This window comes from Phacochoerus africanus, chromosome 3 (genome assembly GCF_016906955.1).
Source record: "Phacochoerus africanus isolate WHEZ1 chromosome 3, ROS_Pafr_v1, whole genome shotgun sequence".
Lineage (NCBI taxonomy): Eukaryota > Metazoa > Chordata > Mammalia > Artiodactyla > Suidae > Phacochoerus > Phacochoerus africanus.
Window position 1 is genome coordinate 131727391 of NC_062546.1, and position 16988 is coordinate 131744378.

Sequence of the window (16988 nt, forward strand, 5' to 3'; positions counted from 1 at the left end):
TTCGGAAGCATGTACACATTAACATATGAAATAATTAACATGACATTAGAGCACATAAAGCAATGAGTAGCTTTAATACATGGTGTTTTAATTTTTTAATATATTTTATCTTTTGCTTATCTTAGCATCCTCATGATATCCTGAGAAAGAAATAAGTAAGAGTTAGAGTAATTTTTAAGATCAAAATTAGGAAACTTGTATTAGTATCAGAATTATAAATAATAATAATATGTTTCTGTATTTTTACTAAATTAAACATCTCTTATTTGTGATTCATTAGAAAATATGTCTAAACCAGGAAACTTTTAAGTCAACCCAAATCAATGTCACAAGTGTCGAAAAAGGACCAAAATGATTTCTAAGGGGAAAAATTTGATACAATAAAGTATTTAGAGGTTGCAATTTATTTTCTAGAACTAAAAATAAAGTGATTTCTTCTCTGTTGAAAATGTCTAACACCATTAGGAACTGTAAAATCTGTAGAGAGAAGACTTTTTTCCCATGCACACATATTTTGTATAACAAGTTTTACAGGGAAAGAAGGAAAGAAGGAAAGGGAAAGAAGGAAGATTAGGCAGATAAAAACTTTCAAGATGGCTTTAAAAAATGCTAAGTACTAACATTATATTTTGACATTTAGTTTTTATTTCCAGTCACAGTTGGAAAATGTCCTGTAATTGATATTCAAAAAAATGAAAACATTACTAACAATCTTGTACATAACTGTATTTCAATTAGAAAATAATTAAAACTTTTAAATTGTAAATCCTTTATACTAATTTTGTTATGTATTTATATACTCTTAAAAAGTAACTTAATTCTTCAAATGTGATTTGTTTAATTTTCAATAAAACATTAAATCTTAATCTGGGAAGTCTAAAATAGTCTTTCATAATTCAATATGTACACCAATAATAGTGTAAGAATCTTAGCAAAATGGCAGATACATGCTATTTACCTTAACAAATATCTACCAACTATATGAAATATATATATATATAATACTAAAATTGGCATGTGTACTAAGGCAAAAGCGGCAGAGCTTAACATTGTAACAGTAAGTATTTGTTTTATGACCATCCCTAATAACCATATCACTAAATACCTTAATACCTTATTCCTCCAAATTTGACTTCCCTAAAATTTCTAACATAGAATATTCATTGAGAATAAAACTTAAAAATCAAATGCATGTACATTAAGTAAATTATCACTATTTTCTACAATAGCTAAAAATACTATAAAGTTTGTCATATCTCACATTTATAATTTTAAAATAAAATTATTTTCTGATACTTAATAAGAAAGGGTGACAGATATCAAGCTCATAACATTTTTGAAAAATTACAGCAATAGCTCACAATATGCTAGAGCAGATGTAGTAACATTTGGCTTTAACTTTACTACCACAGCAAAAAAATAGTGAATGTTGCCTATTGTTTAACATTAACAACAATAGAAAGCACACTGTGGGCTGAGAATTATTTGGAGGCAAATTTGGGCAGCTCCTTCTTTCCTTGAAAGCTTGGTCTCTGGCAAAGAGGTTATAACTAAAGATATTGACATTAACATTTTGTTAGGACATATTATTTAGGATTATTATAGATAATGTTATATTTCTAATTAAAGGTTATCAAGTGCTCATTTATCTTTGAAAAAGAGAGTCTGCCTTCTTTTCAAAGTAATATTATAGCAAATAATGCACTATTAAAAGTTAAAAATGAAAATTATGAGATGGGGTTAAATGGTGATAAATGTATATTAATTTATTCATAAAAAGGAATATGCAAAAAACTGAAAGTAAATATACTACTACAAAGGCAGATTTTGGTACAAGTTTGGGTTTCTGTATATAGTTTATAACAAAACTGGCTACATTGTGACAAAACTTACTGTTTTGGTGTAAATGAGAAAAATAACTGCATAAATTTCACTTTGATAGCAGAATTTAATCTTTTTTGATCATTATAGCCTAGATTTCACCAAATATACTTGTTTTAGATGACTTTAAAACTGGTTTTAATAATAATTTTTAGAAAACAAATTACTTTTATCTGGTAAAAAAGCTGCCAGATGACCTGAACAATGCCTTAAAACTTATGGCAAGTTCTTATCTATAGAAAGACCTAAATTTGAGCATATCGTGAAAACTGTTCCATTATTCCATGGACATTTTAGAGAGAGAAGTGAAAAAACCATAAAAGAAATTAAATTTATTCGTCTAGAATAAATAAAATCTTGAGTAATCTAAGCATAGAAGTAAAAAGGAAGGAAAGAACACTAATTTATTTAAAGATCACTTCTTTTTTGGGGGGAATACTTTTAAGAAAAGAAATCTTTACCCTTTCATGAAAACGAGTCTCAAATGATTGAATTTCAAAACTAATCTGTACTTTACAAGCAACTGTTAAAGTAATTTATAAAAGTGTACACTATATATTTCTATATATGATATATAAGGCAAAAGGGACACATACATGATTTAAAATACATATCTCTCTGGAAAATGTATGAAATTCAGCCTTTATTTTGAACATATAGCATTTGTTGCCTAGTACAAAGTAGAGGCCACTACACAACAACTAACTGGGCTTGAACAAAGGAGGTGAAAAAAGTTTTATTTGTTAGAGGACAGATAAAAAGTTCTACTTTTCATGTCAACTATTTCCAAATACATGATATCAGTGCATAAAAGAAGAGCTCTCTGCTTATTTTTATTTACTTATCTATTTTTAGTATTAAAAAAGAAAATTAATAGAAATATAAAGACATTTTAGGAATAGCGTAAATGTATGCAGCAGGTAATGTTAGCAACTGGAATGTTTACAAGATTGAAAGGGCCTTCAAAATATTTAGATTAACAACTATTATGTTGACAGAATGTAGACGACAACTTCAGTAAGCGTTATAAAAAATACTCAAAGGAGAGAAAAACAAGATTTTAAAAAACAAAAGATAACACTTGATAGGTTCCTTCAAAAAGCTCAAAATAAAAGGAAGAAAGTAAACTATACAGTATTTAAGAATTAAATTCTCAAGTACAGCAAACATTATTTTGACAGTAAGTAATGTTTAAGAAAGATCTGGAGGTTGGAAAAAACAGAACAAAGTCAGTCAGTTATAGTATTTCTTAAATAAAAACACTTACAACTTTCATAATTGATTTTTCCCATGCTATTGATTTCTGTAACTGCTGAATGCACAGAGCTACCTGTGCAGCACTGCGAGCTTCTGATAATGCCCTTCTCCATACCCTGAGCCCTGGAGCAATATCCTCTTCAATTCTGCATTGAAATATAGAAAAATTAAGTAGGTCACGTCCACATTTATGGTTACTGAATGTGAAACAATCATCACACTGAAAGCCAAGCAATGACAAAAACATGTAACAGCCAATAAGTATAAGGTTTAAGCAACTAAATTTGATGTAGTGCACAGACTGTGGCTACGCGCCTCAAAGCTTAGTCACAACCAGGTAAATGTAAGATCACTTTGCAGGATTATCAACGCACATAACAAAAAAAAAAATGTTTTTACAAAGCACCATGCAAATAGCATGATCCATATGGATCACAGACATACAAGAAGATACATAGATAACAGGCAATAGAAAATAGGCTCCAATTAGCAAAGAAGCACAATAATTTTTCAAGTTAATCTCAATAACCTACCCGTCACCATCACCACTAATGGATGGTGCAGGAGCAGGGACAGTAACTGTGCCCACATTATCCAGTTTGATCTGAATGGTGGTACTTAAGGGGCTCTTCAGATACCTTCTTTCAATGTTCCGCTCCAAATCAGCCAGCCTGGTTACAGCTATATCTAGGGGGTTGTCACTCTTCCGTTCTAGTGCATGTGCACTGCTTTCTTCTTCGCCAGTAAATTCTCCATCATGCTCCTTGCACAATTTAGAAAATGACTTATGTTCAAAATATACCAAGTCCTCCCTTTCTGATGCAGGCTCTGGACACATCCAACCCTATATATCAAAAGAATAATGTTATTATGGTTCCCTCTTAAAATGCCTGCTGGGTGAATTGCCTTTACTTAAAATACAGCAGCAGACAAGAGCAGATCTCAAGGATCTTTCGTGAAAGTTTTACCTTGTATTTCCTAATGCTAGGTAGAAACAAGAACACACAAAATTAAAAGAAATTGTTGTGAGAAAAGTTTGAAGAAGAAAATTTAACAACTTTTGATATTATGAAAGGTATAATGAAAATCAGCAAAGTATTTTGAAAAACTTTAGACTAATGTTTATTCATTTCACAGGATCACCTAAATGGAAATCTCTTGGAGGCCTCTGAACTTAGCTCTTACTTTCCATTTCCATTCCTTCCACCGCTCTTCCGTAATGGTCTTTGTACTCACCGTTTTTCCTTCAGCCTCAGCTCTGCTTGAGCTGTTATGTTTGGCGGCAGAGCTTTTCTCTGTTCTCTTTACCTGGCTAACCCACCCATCCTGCAGCTCTCATGTTAAAATTTACTTCCTCACGGAATCCTTCCTGACCTCCTTTAGGAACTAAGTCTCCATATTATGAGCTCATAAAGGACCATATAATATTCCATAGCCTTGCGGTACTCACAATTCTATACCACTGTCATTATTTGATTAGCATCTTCCTACTCTAAATTCCACGAGGGTGGGAACCACATCTGCTTTTACTCATTTTATCTCCAGTACAGTGAAGACTAGTAGTAAACACTCCATACATTCATGATGACTGAATAAGTGAATGATCTCGTAACTCAGTTTGGTTATATTGATCTTCTACCTCAAAATTCTTCATCTCTACTATTTATAAAGCCCACAATTTTACCATGACACTCAACTACCTCAATCTACCTCTTTTTCTCATGTTCCCATTCACACATCCTATGCTGCAGTCACATTCCATGACTTGTAACTCCACAAACATGTCCTGAGCGTCCAGATCCTGGTGCTCTCCTCATGCTATTCACTCTTCCTAGCATGCCATTCCTTGTCAGAAGCTGACCTGTCTTCTCAAATTCTGTCTCAACTTCTACATAAAATTTCCCTTGATCTCTCCCAGGTATCTACCAGAAGTTGTGTATTCTTTCTCTAAATTCATGCATGGCTCTGTACTTCTCTAGGATCAGTTAATAGATTCCTCAGAGATGTACACATGTCTTATCTCCCTATTAGATGGCAATATTTCTGAGGGCAGAAACCACATATTGTCCAGTTTTGCGGTGCTGATGTGGAAATAGGTACCTACCTAGTAAATGTATATTAAATGAAGAGTTCTCTTGTGACACAGTGGGTTAAGGACCTGGTATTATTGCAGAGGCTGCTGTGTCATTGCTGTGGGACAGGTTTGATCCTTGGCCTGGGAACTTCCACATGTCGCAGGAGTGGCCAAAAAAAAAAAAGCATGTTAAATGAAAAAACAGAATGAATATTATCCTTTTTATTAAACCTCTTTATAGATAATTATTTCATCTTAATATACTGGGATCAATTCCTCTTCCTTAGAAGAACATTTATGTTTGGGAAGTAAGGATGAAATTATGAATAGTACACATAACTGCATTAGATAAAAGTCATGTCAAATGAACTTCATTCCCATATTTTAAAAGGGACACTAAATTGCTAAATCAAGGCAAAGTTATAAACATAGTGTATCTTGATCTCTGTAAGGCAACTGATAAGATAAAAAATCAAGACATTAGAGAAGTCTAGAAGGTTGAAAACTTATCCCAGAAAAATGGTGATTGACAGAGCTTGTGTCACCTCAGAAAAAAGTCCTCAGTGCCAATGTCCAAAGACTCTGTACTTGGTTTATCCTATTAATTCTTATGAGTAATTGGGTTGATTATTACTAAATCTGCAGATGATTTAAAATTAGGAAGGAAGTTTAATTATTCTGCATGACAGGACTGGATAAAAATAGTTCCATAGTCTTAAAAATGTGCTCAAATGAAATTAATAAAAAATAAAACAATGACAAATGTAAATCTTAGGTTTGATGTTTAAGGAACACCACATGTGACAGAACACACTTAAAAGCCCTTTGAAAGAGCCTCAGGGATTTTTTTCATAGTGAATACTGAGCACAGTAATAATATGATGTGGATGTTAAAAAGCTAGTATAAATTCAAATAGCATTAATGGAAGAATAGTGCTGAATTAAGGAAAGTAAAAGTCCCATGCATGCATTCAGACATCCCTCCCAATGTACAGTTATGGAGACAACATTTTAAGAAGGATATTGACACGGGTGTTTATTCAGAAGAGAACCATGTACCTGGAAACTATTTCACAAGACTAATGGATGAAGGAATTAATTAGCTTATACATGAAAAACTTAAAAAGAGACACAGGAGCTGTCTTTAGAGGAGCTGGAAGAGTTACTTGGCTTTTTGTATACTCTCAACAATAGAACTAGGACTAGAAACTTGCAGATTTCCTCACAAAATAATAAAGAATTTCCAAATTACAAGCAACATTAAAAACAGAAATGAATGCACCAAAGTAGTCCCACAGGCCACCTGCTTAATGTGTCTTCACAATGGCTAGTTCTCCACAATAAACATATAATTCTGTTTTCTTAAAAAATAATTAATTCTTCTATAGATGTTAAAATAATGTTCTGTGGTTATTTTCATCCTTTGTGTTTTTAGACTCTTCAAGAATAATATAATTAATTTCTTAGAATAACAGTGAGTAATTCAATAACACCTTAATAACAGGATGTTAAAACATTTCATTTAAAAAACAAATTCCACTTTTCTCAGATATTTAGAACACAGCCTAGAACATCTAAGCAGCCAGTAAGGTGATAAGGTTAAAGCACCAAAATATGTCTCCAGGAAAATGTTTCAGGCCCACACCCTGACTCTATACTTGATTTAAAAAGCTTGATGATATGCTTTCCCAGCCAATAGCCAATTAGGATTGGCAAATTAGATGGAGGAGGTTTGAGGAGAACTAATCAAATTTAAACCAGCAAGTAGTAGTAACTGACCATGAGAGAGACAAAGACAGACTATAGAGAGGAGATGCCGTCTTTAAAAAGCAAAGCACACTAGGATAGATCATTTATGTAGGGGCAAAACCTCTTCACATTTCCAGGGAATCATTATCTAATAATTGGTCTTCACACTGATGATCCTGTATCACCAAGATAATTCAAATCAAAATCATTATTCTCAATTTAGGAAGAATTTAAGTGTAATGCATAACATAAGCAATCCAACAAACATGTTAAAAAATTATGCCACTAAATGGAATAATTCTCATTTCTCTAGAAAATTAACTTCTGTAGAAGAGTTCATTTGTTGAAAATGCCAAATAAATGAGGCATTTTTATACTGTATTATAGTACTAAGAGGAAGATACATATAGTTTGCTAGCAAAATAGTTTCAACAAATGATACATTGTTGCTTTCCAAAGTTGGTAATCATGTGTCTGGCAAGAAGGGGATATTTTATTAGCTCTGGAAAATGACATTTTTTGGAGAACCTGAAAAGTTTCCAAATGCCATAGGATAGACAGTATTATGGCATAAATTTCTCATTTTGAATAAAACATAAAATATGAAGTCAAATGACATTGGAGACTTCATTCTCTAAGCCTTTTCAGGTGTCTCACACTTATTCATCATCCGTCCATTTATTCTGAGAGACATTACCTTATTAGTAATTGAGAAGACCTTTATACCTCTCTTTACAAAACCAAACATTCTTGCACAAAGGTAAAGCTTTCCTTTTGCCTGTCCACTGGAAGCCAGTTCTGATCCTGGTAATGCTTGTAACATAGCAATGCCAAGTAGATAAATAAATCAATTAAAAATTTACATATATATGGAGGGTATGTGTGAATATGTGTATCATAATATAATGTATATTTGGATATATCTATATTCTCCATTTTAAATTATACAGAGTGAAATTTTGACTTATAGCTTGGATCCAATATGAAACAGTAGAGTACAACACTGATAGAGCATTATATTTATCATGGATAAAACTGAAATTCTGCCTGTGGTAAAAAACTGTAAACTATAAATTACACTTTTGAATATCACTAAGGAGGCAGCAAGATTTAGTAAATAAGAACACAGGCTCTGGAGTCAGACAGCTTGATTTGAAACCACCTTTAGTCACTTACTATAGGACTGCTGGCAGGTTACTTACTTTGAGCCTTGTTCCTTACCTGTAAGATGAGGGAAATTAATTCAGGATTGTTTTGAGAATTAAATGAGATAAAGTGAAAACATTTAGCGTAGTAACAGGCATATATCAGGCATACAACAAGTAATAGTTACCTTCCATCATCCTAAAAACAGATTTCATTCCAAGTCAATTTTACCTTCACTTGCAAACTTGCTGATGCAACTCTCCTTTCTAGATCTTCTACCTGTTGAAGAATACTCAAATCCGTTTCCATTGCTTGATCTTCTACTGACCAGTTCTCTACAATATCTCGAGTTACCTGGTTTTCTTCATTTTCATTTAATTCAATAATAGCAACTATATTTAAAAAGAAATTAATATTAAAATCCACTTTATCCTTCAATGATTTCTTCCAGAAAGTGAATAATATTTCAAGAATAACACATACATGATTAACACCCACAAACACACACACACAAATGAACTTGTATATATTGTAGGCAGCATACTCTTAAAAGTAGGAATATTCTTTCTAAGAAACAAAGTAGGAATATTTTTTCAAGAAACAAAAAAATGTCTGCAAGTTGTGAGAAATTAGGAGTTAATACATATTTAAGAAATGTAAATAGTTACTGTTTGCTGAGCAAAATATAAAAAATGTTTACTAGTAATAAACAAAGAATTATTCATCCACAAAGAAGAATGAAATAATATCATTTGCAGCAACATGAATGGACCTAGATTATCATACTAAGTGAAGACAGAGAAAGACATCATATGATATCACTTATATGTGTAATCTAATGAAAGGATAAAAATGAATTTATTTGAAGAACAGAAACAGACTCACAGATTTCAAAAAACTTATGGTTACCAAAGGGGACAGGTGGGGGGAGAGTGGACTGGGGGTCTGGGATTGGCATATGCATACTGACGTATATGGAATGATTGGCCAACCGGGACCTGCTGTATAGCACAGAGAACTCTACCCAATATTCTGTGATAATCTATGTGGGAAAAGAATCTGAAAGAGAATGGATGTGTGTACATGTATAACTGAATCACTTTGTTGTACAGCAAAAATTATCACAACCTTGTAAATCAACAAACCTTAAACATTGGAAAACAAATAAAACAATCCTGAGACTCAAAAAAATAAGACATACTAAATAAAATATGCTTTGAGATAAAAGAATTTTCATAACTAAGCAAGAGAGCAGAAATCTCTTTTAAGTACATACCATCCTTATTTTTGATGCAAGCTTGAGTAATATAATCCAAGTGTTTCTGAATTTGTTTCTGTAATGCCTTTTCTCTTATTCCTCTGAGATGGAGCACTTTGAGCAAAGCTTTTAGGTCCTCTGGGTCAATAATTCTCCACCAACCAAACTGCATTTCTAAGTTAAGATAAATATGTAGTTCTTTTTACAAATATTTTGAATATGAACTAATGACACAATGCAAATCAAGATTTATAACTACATATAAAACCATCAAAGATTCAGTTACAGTGTAGTAATCTATAATAAAATAAAGTAAGTTAGTGGCTATAAACCATCCCAATGTACCTACCTTCTGGAATAGGCTTTGGACTAGGATAATCTACTGTTTTTGCTACTTCAACAGCTGCAGGTTGAGCTGAGGAGGCCTTTTCATTCTGTGGTACTGGAGATTCGCTTTTACTTGAAGCAACATTAGGAGTCAAGAATGAATTACCATTTCCTTCTGATAATCCCAACCCTGTTCCCAGACTAGGTAAAGGTGACGTAAATGGAATGTTCGAAGTAAGAACGCCAGTGGGCCACCCACAAAACTGGAGTCCCATCATAGATACTCCGCTTTTCATCTGAAAAAAACCAAAATATTTATAAAGGAGAACAATCTAAGAAGTTAGGAAAAGTATTTAGAATCAAATTATTTTAAAAATTCTGAAAAAATATTCTTTCACTTATCACAATTAGAGGAAAACCAAATACAACAGCAATAACGATAAATTTCATGTTTTATTTGCTCTCCAAAGTAATTTCCTTTTAGATATAATGTAATAAGTTAAAAAATAATTAAAGATCTTTTGACTTAGATATCAGTAGTTCTGATGAAGTTTAGGGATAGCAATTCCGACTCTTCAGCGTTCAAACCATGGCAGGGATATCACAAATATTCAGCTAATTTCCCTTGAGAGAAAATCTTTATAGAATCAAAGATTAAATAAAGCAACATAAAAAGGAGTTACAATTAGCAGCACTAACCTGAAGAGGCGATAAAGCAAATGGATTTAGGCCAACAGGATTCTGAGCAGAAGATGATCCAAGAAGAGGACCTGGGGCGGGAGAAGGTGACTTAGATGGTGGCTGAGACTGAGGAGTCACTAAAGAAGCAGTTGACATATCGGCATGGGTCAGTGACGTGTCATCACAAGGTGTCCTTGGCAAAAGGCTAAACCACTGTCTATTCTTTTCAGTCAGTGTTTTTAACAACTGGTCATTGGGGAGAGGACTATAGAACTTCCCTGGAGCACTTGAACCAGTATTGAACGGATTATTAGAGTCTGTCTTTTCCATGTTGCTTTGTGTTGCTGTTGGTTGAATGCTGCCCAATGAATGTTTTCCGCTGTTTTGATAGGACAGTGTGCACCCATTTGCACTACTGTTTGGTTTGGAGGTCATTACATCTGACTCCGGAGGCATCTTAGCTACTTCTAAAAGCTTGCTTAATTTTGAAAAAGAGCCAGGTTTCTGAAGAAACAGATTCGTGTTATCTTTTTCTTTAGGATCTTCCTTTTGCTCACAATGATCTGGATTTGAACAATTTAAAGTGTCCTCAGAAGTTTCAAATATTTCTTCTTTGACTGGGGTACTTTCTGCCTTTTTTAGTTTTTCTCTTTCTTTTGCAATTTCTTCTAGTCCTAAAAAATTGAAGAATATTATAAAGATCAGTTACTCCAGATCAAACCAATATTATAATTATATTCTTTTACTACTTATCAAGTTATATACATAAATATTTTAGGAAACTTTTCTAGATCACTTAATACTTTCCATTTCCCCCTTTTTTAGAGATTTTTTTTTGCTCATTGGAAAATTAGAATAATCTTATAACTAATCATTACATCCAAGGAAAAATATTTGGTAATGAAAGATATAAAGAAAACCCTCTCTGCCCTACTCCCTCGGTCCCTATTTCTACTCTTCATAGGTAACTATGGTTCATCAACCATGTCAATCTAGCCTTCTGGAAATCTTATATGCAAAAATGTGACTATCATTTTGCACGGTTACATACATATGATACTACTATTCACTTTTCTGCATCTTAGAATAAAATCCAAACTTGATTGTAGGCTAATCAAGGCCTACAATGGTGTGTGATCTGCTTCTTGAAAATTTCTGCCACCCCAACCACTCCTGTCCTTGTCAACCTTGCTCTTCCTTTCTCTCTTTTTTTCCGCTTCTCAAACATGCTCACTTCTTTCCTTTCTTGGGGCCACTGCAATTGCTGCTTCTTCTGCCTGGGATACTGTTTTGTTGAGTAGCTCCTTATCTCTTATGTCTCAGATTAAGTCATTTCCTCACAGAGGTTTTTCTCTTATCACTTTATGTAAAGTAGGACCCCTATTCCACTTACTTTATTTAGTTTATTGAAGTTGATGTACAATATTATATGTTACAGTTATACAATGTAGTGATTCACAATTTTTAAAGATTATACTCTATTTATAGTTATTAAAAATACTGGCTATCCTCTCTGTGTTGTACAACCTGTCCCTGTAGCTTATTCTACCCATTCACTTTAGAATATCATCCTATATATTTCCTTCACGTAATTTATCATTATAAACAATAATCTATTTATTTTCTATTCCACAACCATCCACACACTAGAATTGAAACTGACAAGCTTCACTTAAAAGCAGTTAATGTCTTTCCCACTCATTACTGGATCTCAGATATCTAAGATGGTGTCTGCTATAAAACAGAAGCTCAACAAATATTTTTCTTTTCTTTCTTTCTTTCCTTCCTTCCCTCTTTCTTTCTTTCTCTCTCTCTCTCTCTCTCTCCTTCTTTCTATTTTTTTTTTTTTTTGCCACACCTTCGGCATATGGATTCCCAGGCTGGGGTCAAATCGGAGATGCAGCTACCAGCCTATACCACAGCTGGAGCAATGCAGGATCTAAGCTGCATCTATAACCTATGCTGCAGCTTGCGGCAACGCTAGATCTTTAACTACTGAGAAAGGCCAGAGATCAAATATTCATTCTCATGGATACTAGTCAGGTTCTTAACCTGCTAAGCCACAACGGGAACTTCTCAACAAATATTTATTGAAGGATGAAATGAAAAGATGAATTTAATATTTTCACTATATACCTCAGATAGCTTTCCATAGCAAAACATACAACTGTACTTCATTTTTTTTTTGTCTTTTTGTCTCTTCTAGGGCCGCACCTGCGGCATATGGAGGTTCCCAGGCTAGGGGTCGAATCGGAGCTGTAGCCGCAGGCCTATGCCAGAGCCACAGCAACGCGGGATCCGAGCAGCGCCCACAACCTACACCATAGCTCGAAGCAACGCCAGATCCTTAACCCGCTGAGCAAGGCCAGAGATCGAACCCACAACCTCATGGTTCCTAGTCGGATTTGTTAACCACTGAGCCATGATGGGAACTCCAACTGTACTTCATTTTTAAAAATCAGCAGAATAATATTCTATTAAATGGATATATCATAACTTATTTAACCAGTACTCAGTGTTTGAAATAGTTCTCACATGCCTCTCTTGAAATTAGTTTCTATCCCAAATTAAAATCCTATACCTCAGACTTATGCTTTTGGCCAAAATGGAGTAACAGGGACTAGATTTACATTCATGCATGAAACAACCAAAAAATGGACAAAATATATGAAACCACAGTTTGTAAGAAACTGGACATCAGGTAACAAGAACAACAAGAGGAAAACAAACACAGTAAGACCTATAATCATCCCAGCTTATTGCTCTAGGTTAATGTCCAGGCTACAGCACAGGGAGGAAGAATCCAGGTGGAGCCTGGCAGACCCCTTGAGGTGAGGAGATGGAACTGAGAGTCCTGGGACAGCAAAGTGGCCAGAGTGCTCAGAGAGAGTACTAGAGAGGAGAGAGCTTCTGGAAAGAGAATTCCACACAGAGGGACCTGCAGAGGGACCCAAGGCCTATTCAGCTCAATGAATACTGATTCACTGACTTCAGCAGTGCATATGTGTGAGGAACCTACCTGAGGCCAAGGAGAGAACCACCTGAAAGGATCACAGGTGAGAAGGCCTGGTGTTCACACAGGCTGGGTAACTGGTACCTATTCCTACCAACCAGACTGGGAAACCTCCAGCTTCATGGACATTAGGTAGAGTACTCAGAGAGATCTTGCTTCACTAGTTAGGGGGTAATCCCTCCTAGACTGAGCACTTCTTTAGTCCCATCTAACAAATTTTAAAAGAGAAGATCAAACTTTTCCCAAGTAACTTCACCATGCTTCAGTTAAACAAAGCTCAAAAATATTTATAGAAAATCAAAACTATCCAGCACCAAACAAGGTAAAATTCACAATGTCCCACATTCAATCAAAATTAGAAGACATATATGATGCATGAAAACATGATGCATAATTAGAGAAATAAATCAATGAAAACTACCCCCAAACTGACAAGATAGTCGAATTAGCAGACAAGGATATTAAATTTGAAAAAATAATAGCTGAGAAATTGCTAAATCTGATTAAAACTATAAACTACAGATTCAAAAAACTCAACTCCAAGCAAAAGAAACATGAAGATAACAACCCCAAGACATATCATAATTATAATTTCTCAAAACCAATGATAGAGAAAACCTTAAAAACATTCAGGAGTTTCCTGGTGGCCTAGTGGTTAAGGATTTGGCATTGTCACTGCTGTGGCGCAGGTTCAATTCCTGGCCTGGGAACTTCCAAACACCAGAGTCACAAGCAAAAAGAAAAAAGAAAAAAAGAAAAAACAGCTAGAAAGAAGAAATCTTGTGCCTCCTATGATCTATATGTATTTGTATACATTTGCCCTAGATCACCCTACTCTGTCTCCTCCAATTACACACATGTGAAAAGTCACAAATATTCTCTTCAAATACCTGTGCTCACCAATTTCTTTAACTTTACAAAAGTTTTGTTTAGTAAGGAAATATTAATATTTGTGCTTGATTTATTCTAAGAACTAGTATTTCAAATACAACATCAAATATCCAAAAACAAACAGACCAATGAACCAACAATTTTTACTGGTTTGAGACTAGTTGATGACTTCCTATTTGCATCCAGTAAAGTCAGCTGGTGGTACATTTTAATAGTCTATTTATGGTTGTCTTTAATTTTTATATTAAAGTTGATTAATTATAAACTAAGCCTCTAATTGAAATGTAAAACTTTCATTTGTATTTTTTATTATTATTATTATTATTTTGTCTTTTTGCCTTTTCTAGGGCCGCTTCCCTCAGCATATGGAGGTTCCCAGGCTAGGGGTCTAATTGGAACTGTAGCCACGGGCCTATGCCACAGCCATAGCAACGCGGGATCCGAGCCACGTCTGTGACCTACACCACAGCTCACAGCAACGCCAGATCCTTAACCCACTGAGCAAGGCCAGGAATCGAACCTGCAACCTCATGGTTCCTAGTCGGATTTGTTAACCACTGCACCATGATGGGAACTCCGAAATGTCAAATTCAAAAAATTTTAAAAAACATATAGGATGCATAGTATAAGGATTCTTTTTTTTTTTTTTAATTTTTATGGCTGTACCCTCAGCAGATGGAATTTCTCAGACCAGGGATTAAAGCCCCAAGGGAGGGGAAGGTAATCTAAAAAGGAGTGACGGTAGCCCCTTTAGAAGGGAAGGAGAGGGGCAAATTCCCAATATCCCTCTGTTACAATATATGAGGCAACTGGGCCCTGTGTATGGGAAGCCAGTGACTGCGAGGCCTACTCTTAAGAGTCAGAATGGACACTTGGAGGAGGAAGAAACAGCAGGAGGGAAGGCAGCAGTATACAGAGTAAGAACTAGGTTCTCAGCAGGTCCACTATCATAAGCTCTTGGAAGGATCCTCAGAGGTTTGGCTTGCTTGTTTGCATAATGGAGGGACAACAGTGATATTAAATGAAGCCAAGAAGGGGGAAATACACGCCCCCATTACAGAAGGAGCAGTCTGCCACTGACTGGTAATGCTGAGACAGGCACTGCCACCCCTGTTTCCAAACTGAATGCTTGGTAGTGTTGGTAAAATACATCCCTGTGACCTTCCTGACTCTTGAATGCAATGGAACTAGATCCACAGAGAATGTAACTATTTGAAGATTCTGGCTGTGTTAGCATAATTATAAGAAAACCCAGGGCTTGAGAGGGAAAGGCCTGACAACATGTTCTTATTCAGAGAATGCTGGATGATTGAATCAGAACAGGTTCCCCTGAGTGGACAATTGCTTTAACTTTATTCCATCATGTGAGAGACACTGTTAGAAATGAAATAGTTATTTTCGGTCAGTCAAGCCCCATCTCAGAGGAGGCAATGGAAAGACAGAGCTTAGTAAGTGGCACATTTTTCCATACCAAAAAAAAAAAAAAAAAGAAGAAGAACACAGGAAGGAGAAGATTAAAAAGAAAAAAGGAACAAAGACAGGTGAGCCTTCTGGCAGAGGCTCCCTCACAGCAATATGTGTGGTATTTCTCATAAACAGAAGGATGGATAAGACAGAAGTTGATGGTTGTGTAATCCTAGAGTGAGAATGTGGTTCTATTAAGAAACTTGAAAGACCCACTGTGACTGTGGAAAAGAGTCCTGAGAGATGAGACATAGAATATTAAATGGTTCACGTTCAATGTTAAAGAGTTGTTAGGAGAGTAGGAGACACAGGAAGATTCAGTGGAGAAGGTCCCTCTGGGGATTAGAGCGGAACCTCCTCCAGGGATTAGAGCTAGTAAGCCTCACCCCCAGGGCCATTTGGTAAGACCTCACAGCCTCAGTTCTTCAGAAGAGGGCTCAGAGAATAGAACCAAGGGAAATGCCCTACATTGTCTTGATTTGTTGAGATGGGATTACATCAGTTCCACCTTATGAGTTTGATTCAACTCCTAAAGCCAGGCTTCTTTGCTCCCTGACCTGGGTTCTTTCAAATTTAAGGAGGATGAGGACTGGGCCCAGTCCCCAGGTTCTCTTCCAAGGGATCACTAACCATACTCCTTAGCTCATTATGCTGGAAAGAACAGCCTGAAACATCTATGGGCTTGCTGAAAATGAGGGACCAAGTGTCTATTGTTTCCAGAAAGCAAAAGAGCCTTGGCAAACACATTTCTCTACTGTGGCTGGGATTCGGTGTTCACTGTGGCTGAGGACCAGAATCACGATCACTGCAAAAGCTTTTGGACTTTTTGTGTGAACGCATTCCTTTCTCAGGCATGGATATATGGGGGTATTCAAGTCCACATATGGATGTCAACATAAGGACAGACAGTTGGACATAGCTATCATGAACTGCTGGTAGTTTCTACACCTGTTGGTCAGGTATGCCGCCAACACCCAGCAGTACTTATGAGGCCTGCCAAGGTTGTGCAATAGTGTTGCATACCTGGAGGAGAAAGAGACCGCATTTCTTAACAAGCATAGATGCAGACAGGAGTCCTGAGCAAGACCATTTTGCAATGTAACAACCCTGTTTGACACTAGCAGCACAAGTGTCTATGGCTGAAGTCTCTTAGCAAAGAGACTCTGATGGTGTTTGTCAGCTTCTGCATATTCTCTAGCCACTGAATAATATATACCTTTTTCTGTAAATGCAGTTCTGTGCATCCT

General features: G+C 35.4%; 1 protein-coding gene across 19 annotated transcripts in view; it reads right to left on the minus strand.

Moving 5' to 3' along the window:
• The window catches only part of BAZ2B (bromodomain adjacent to zinc finger domain 2B), a 399019-nt gene that overhangs the window by 13977 nt on the left and 368054 nt on the right, over positions 1-16988 (minus strand). For 15 of the 19 annotated variants that reach the window (XM_047772695.1, XM_047772694.1, XM_047772692.1 and 12 more), the window contains 6 exons: positions 10392-11047; positions 9715-9988; positions 9384-9539; positions 8339-8499; positions 3672-3982; positions 3149-3284 (listed from right to left, as the gene is read on the minus strand). In XM_047772695.1, coding sequence (XP_047628651.1) covers positions 3149-3284; positions 3672-3982; positions 8339-8499; positions 9384-9539; positions 9715-9988; positions 10392-11047 — 1694 coding nt within the window. The remainder of the gene's footprint in view (positions 1-3148; positions 3285-3671; positions 3983-8338; positions 8500-9383; positions 9540-9714; positions 9989-10391; positions 11048-16988) is intronic. The other 4 variants (XM_047772697.1, XM_047772696.1, XM_047772691.1 and 1 more) reach the window with 1 other exon arrangement.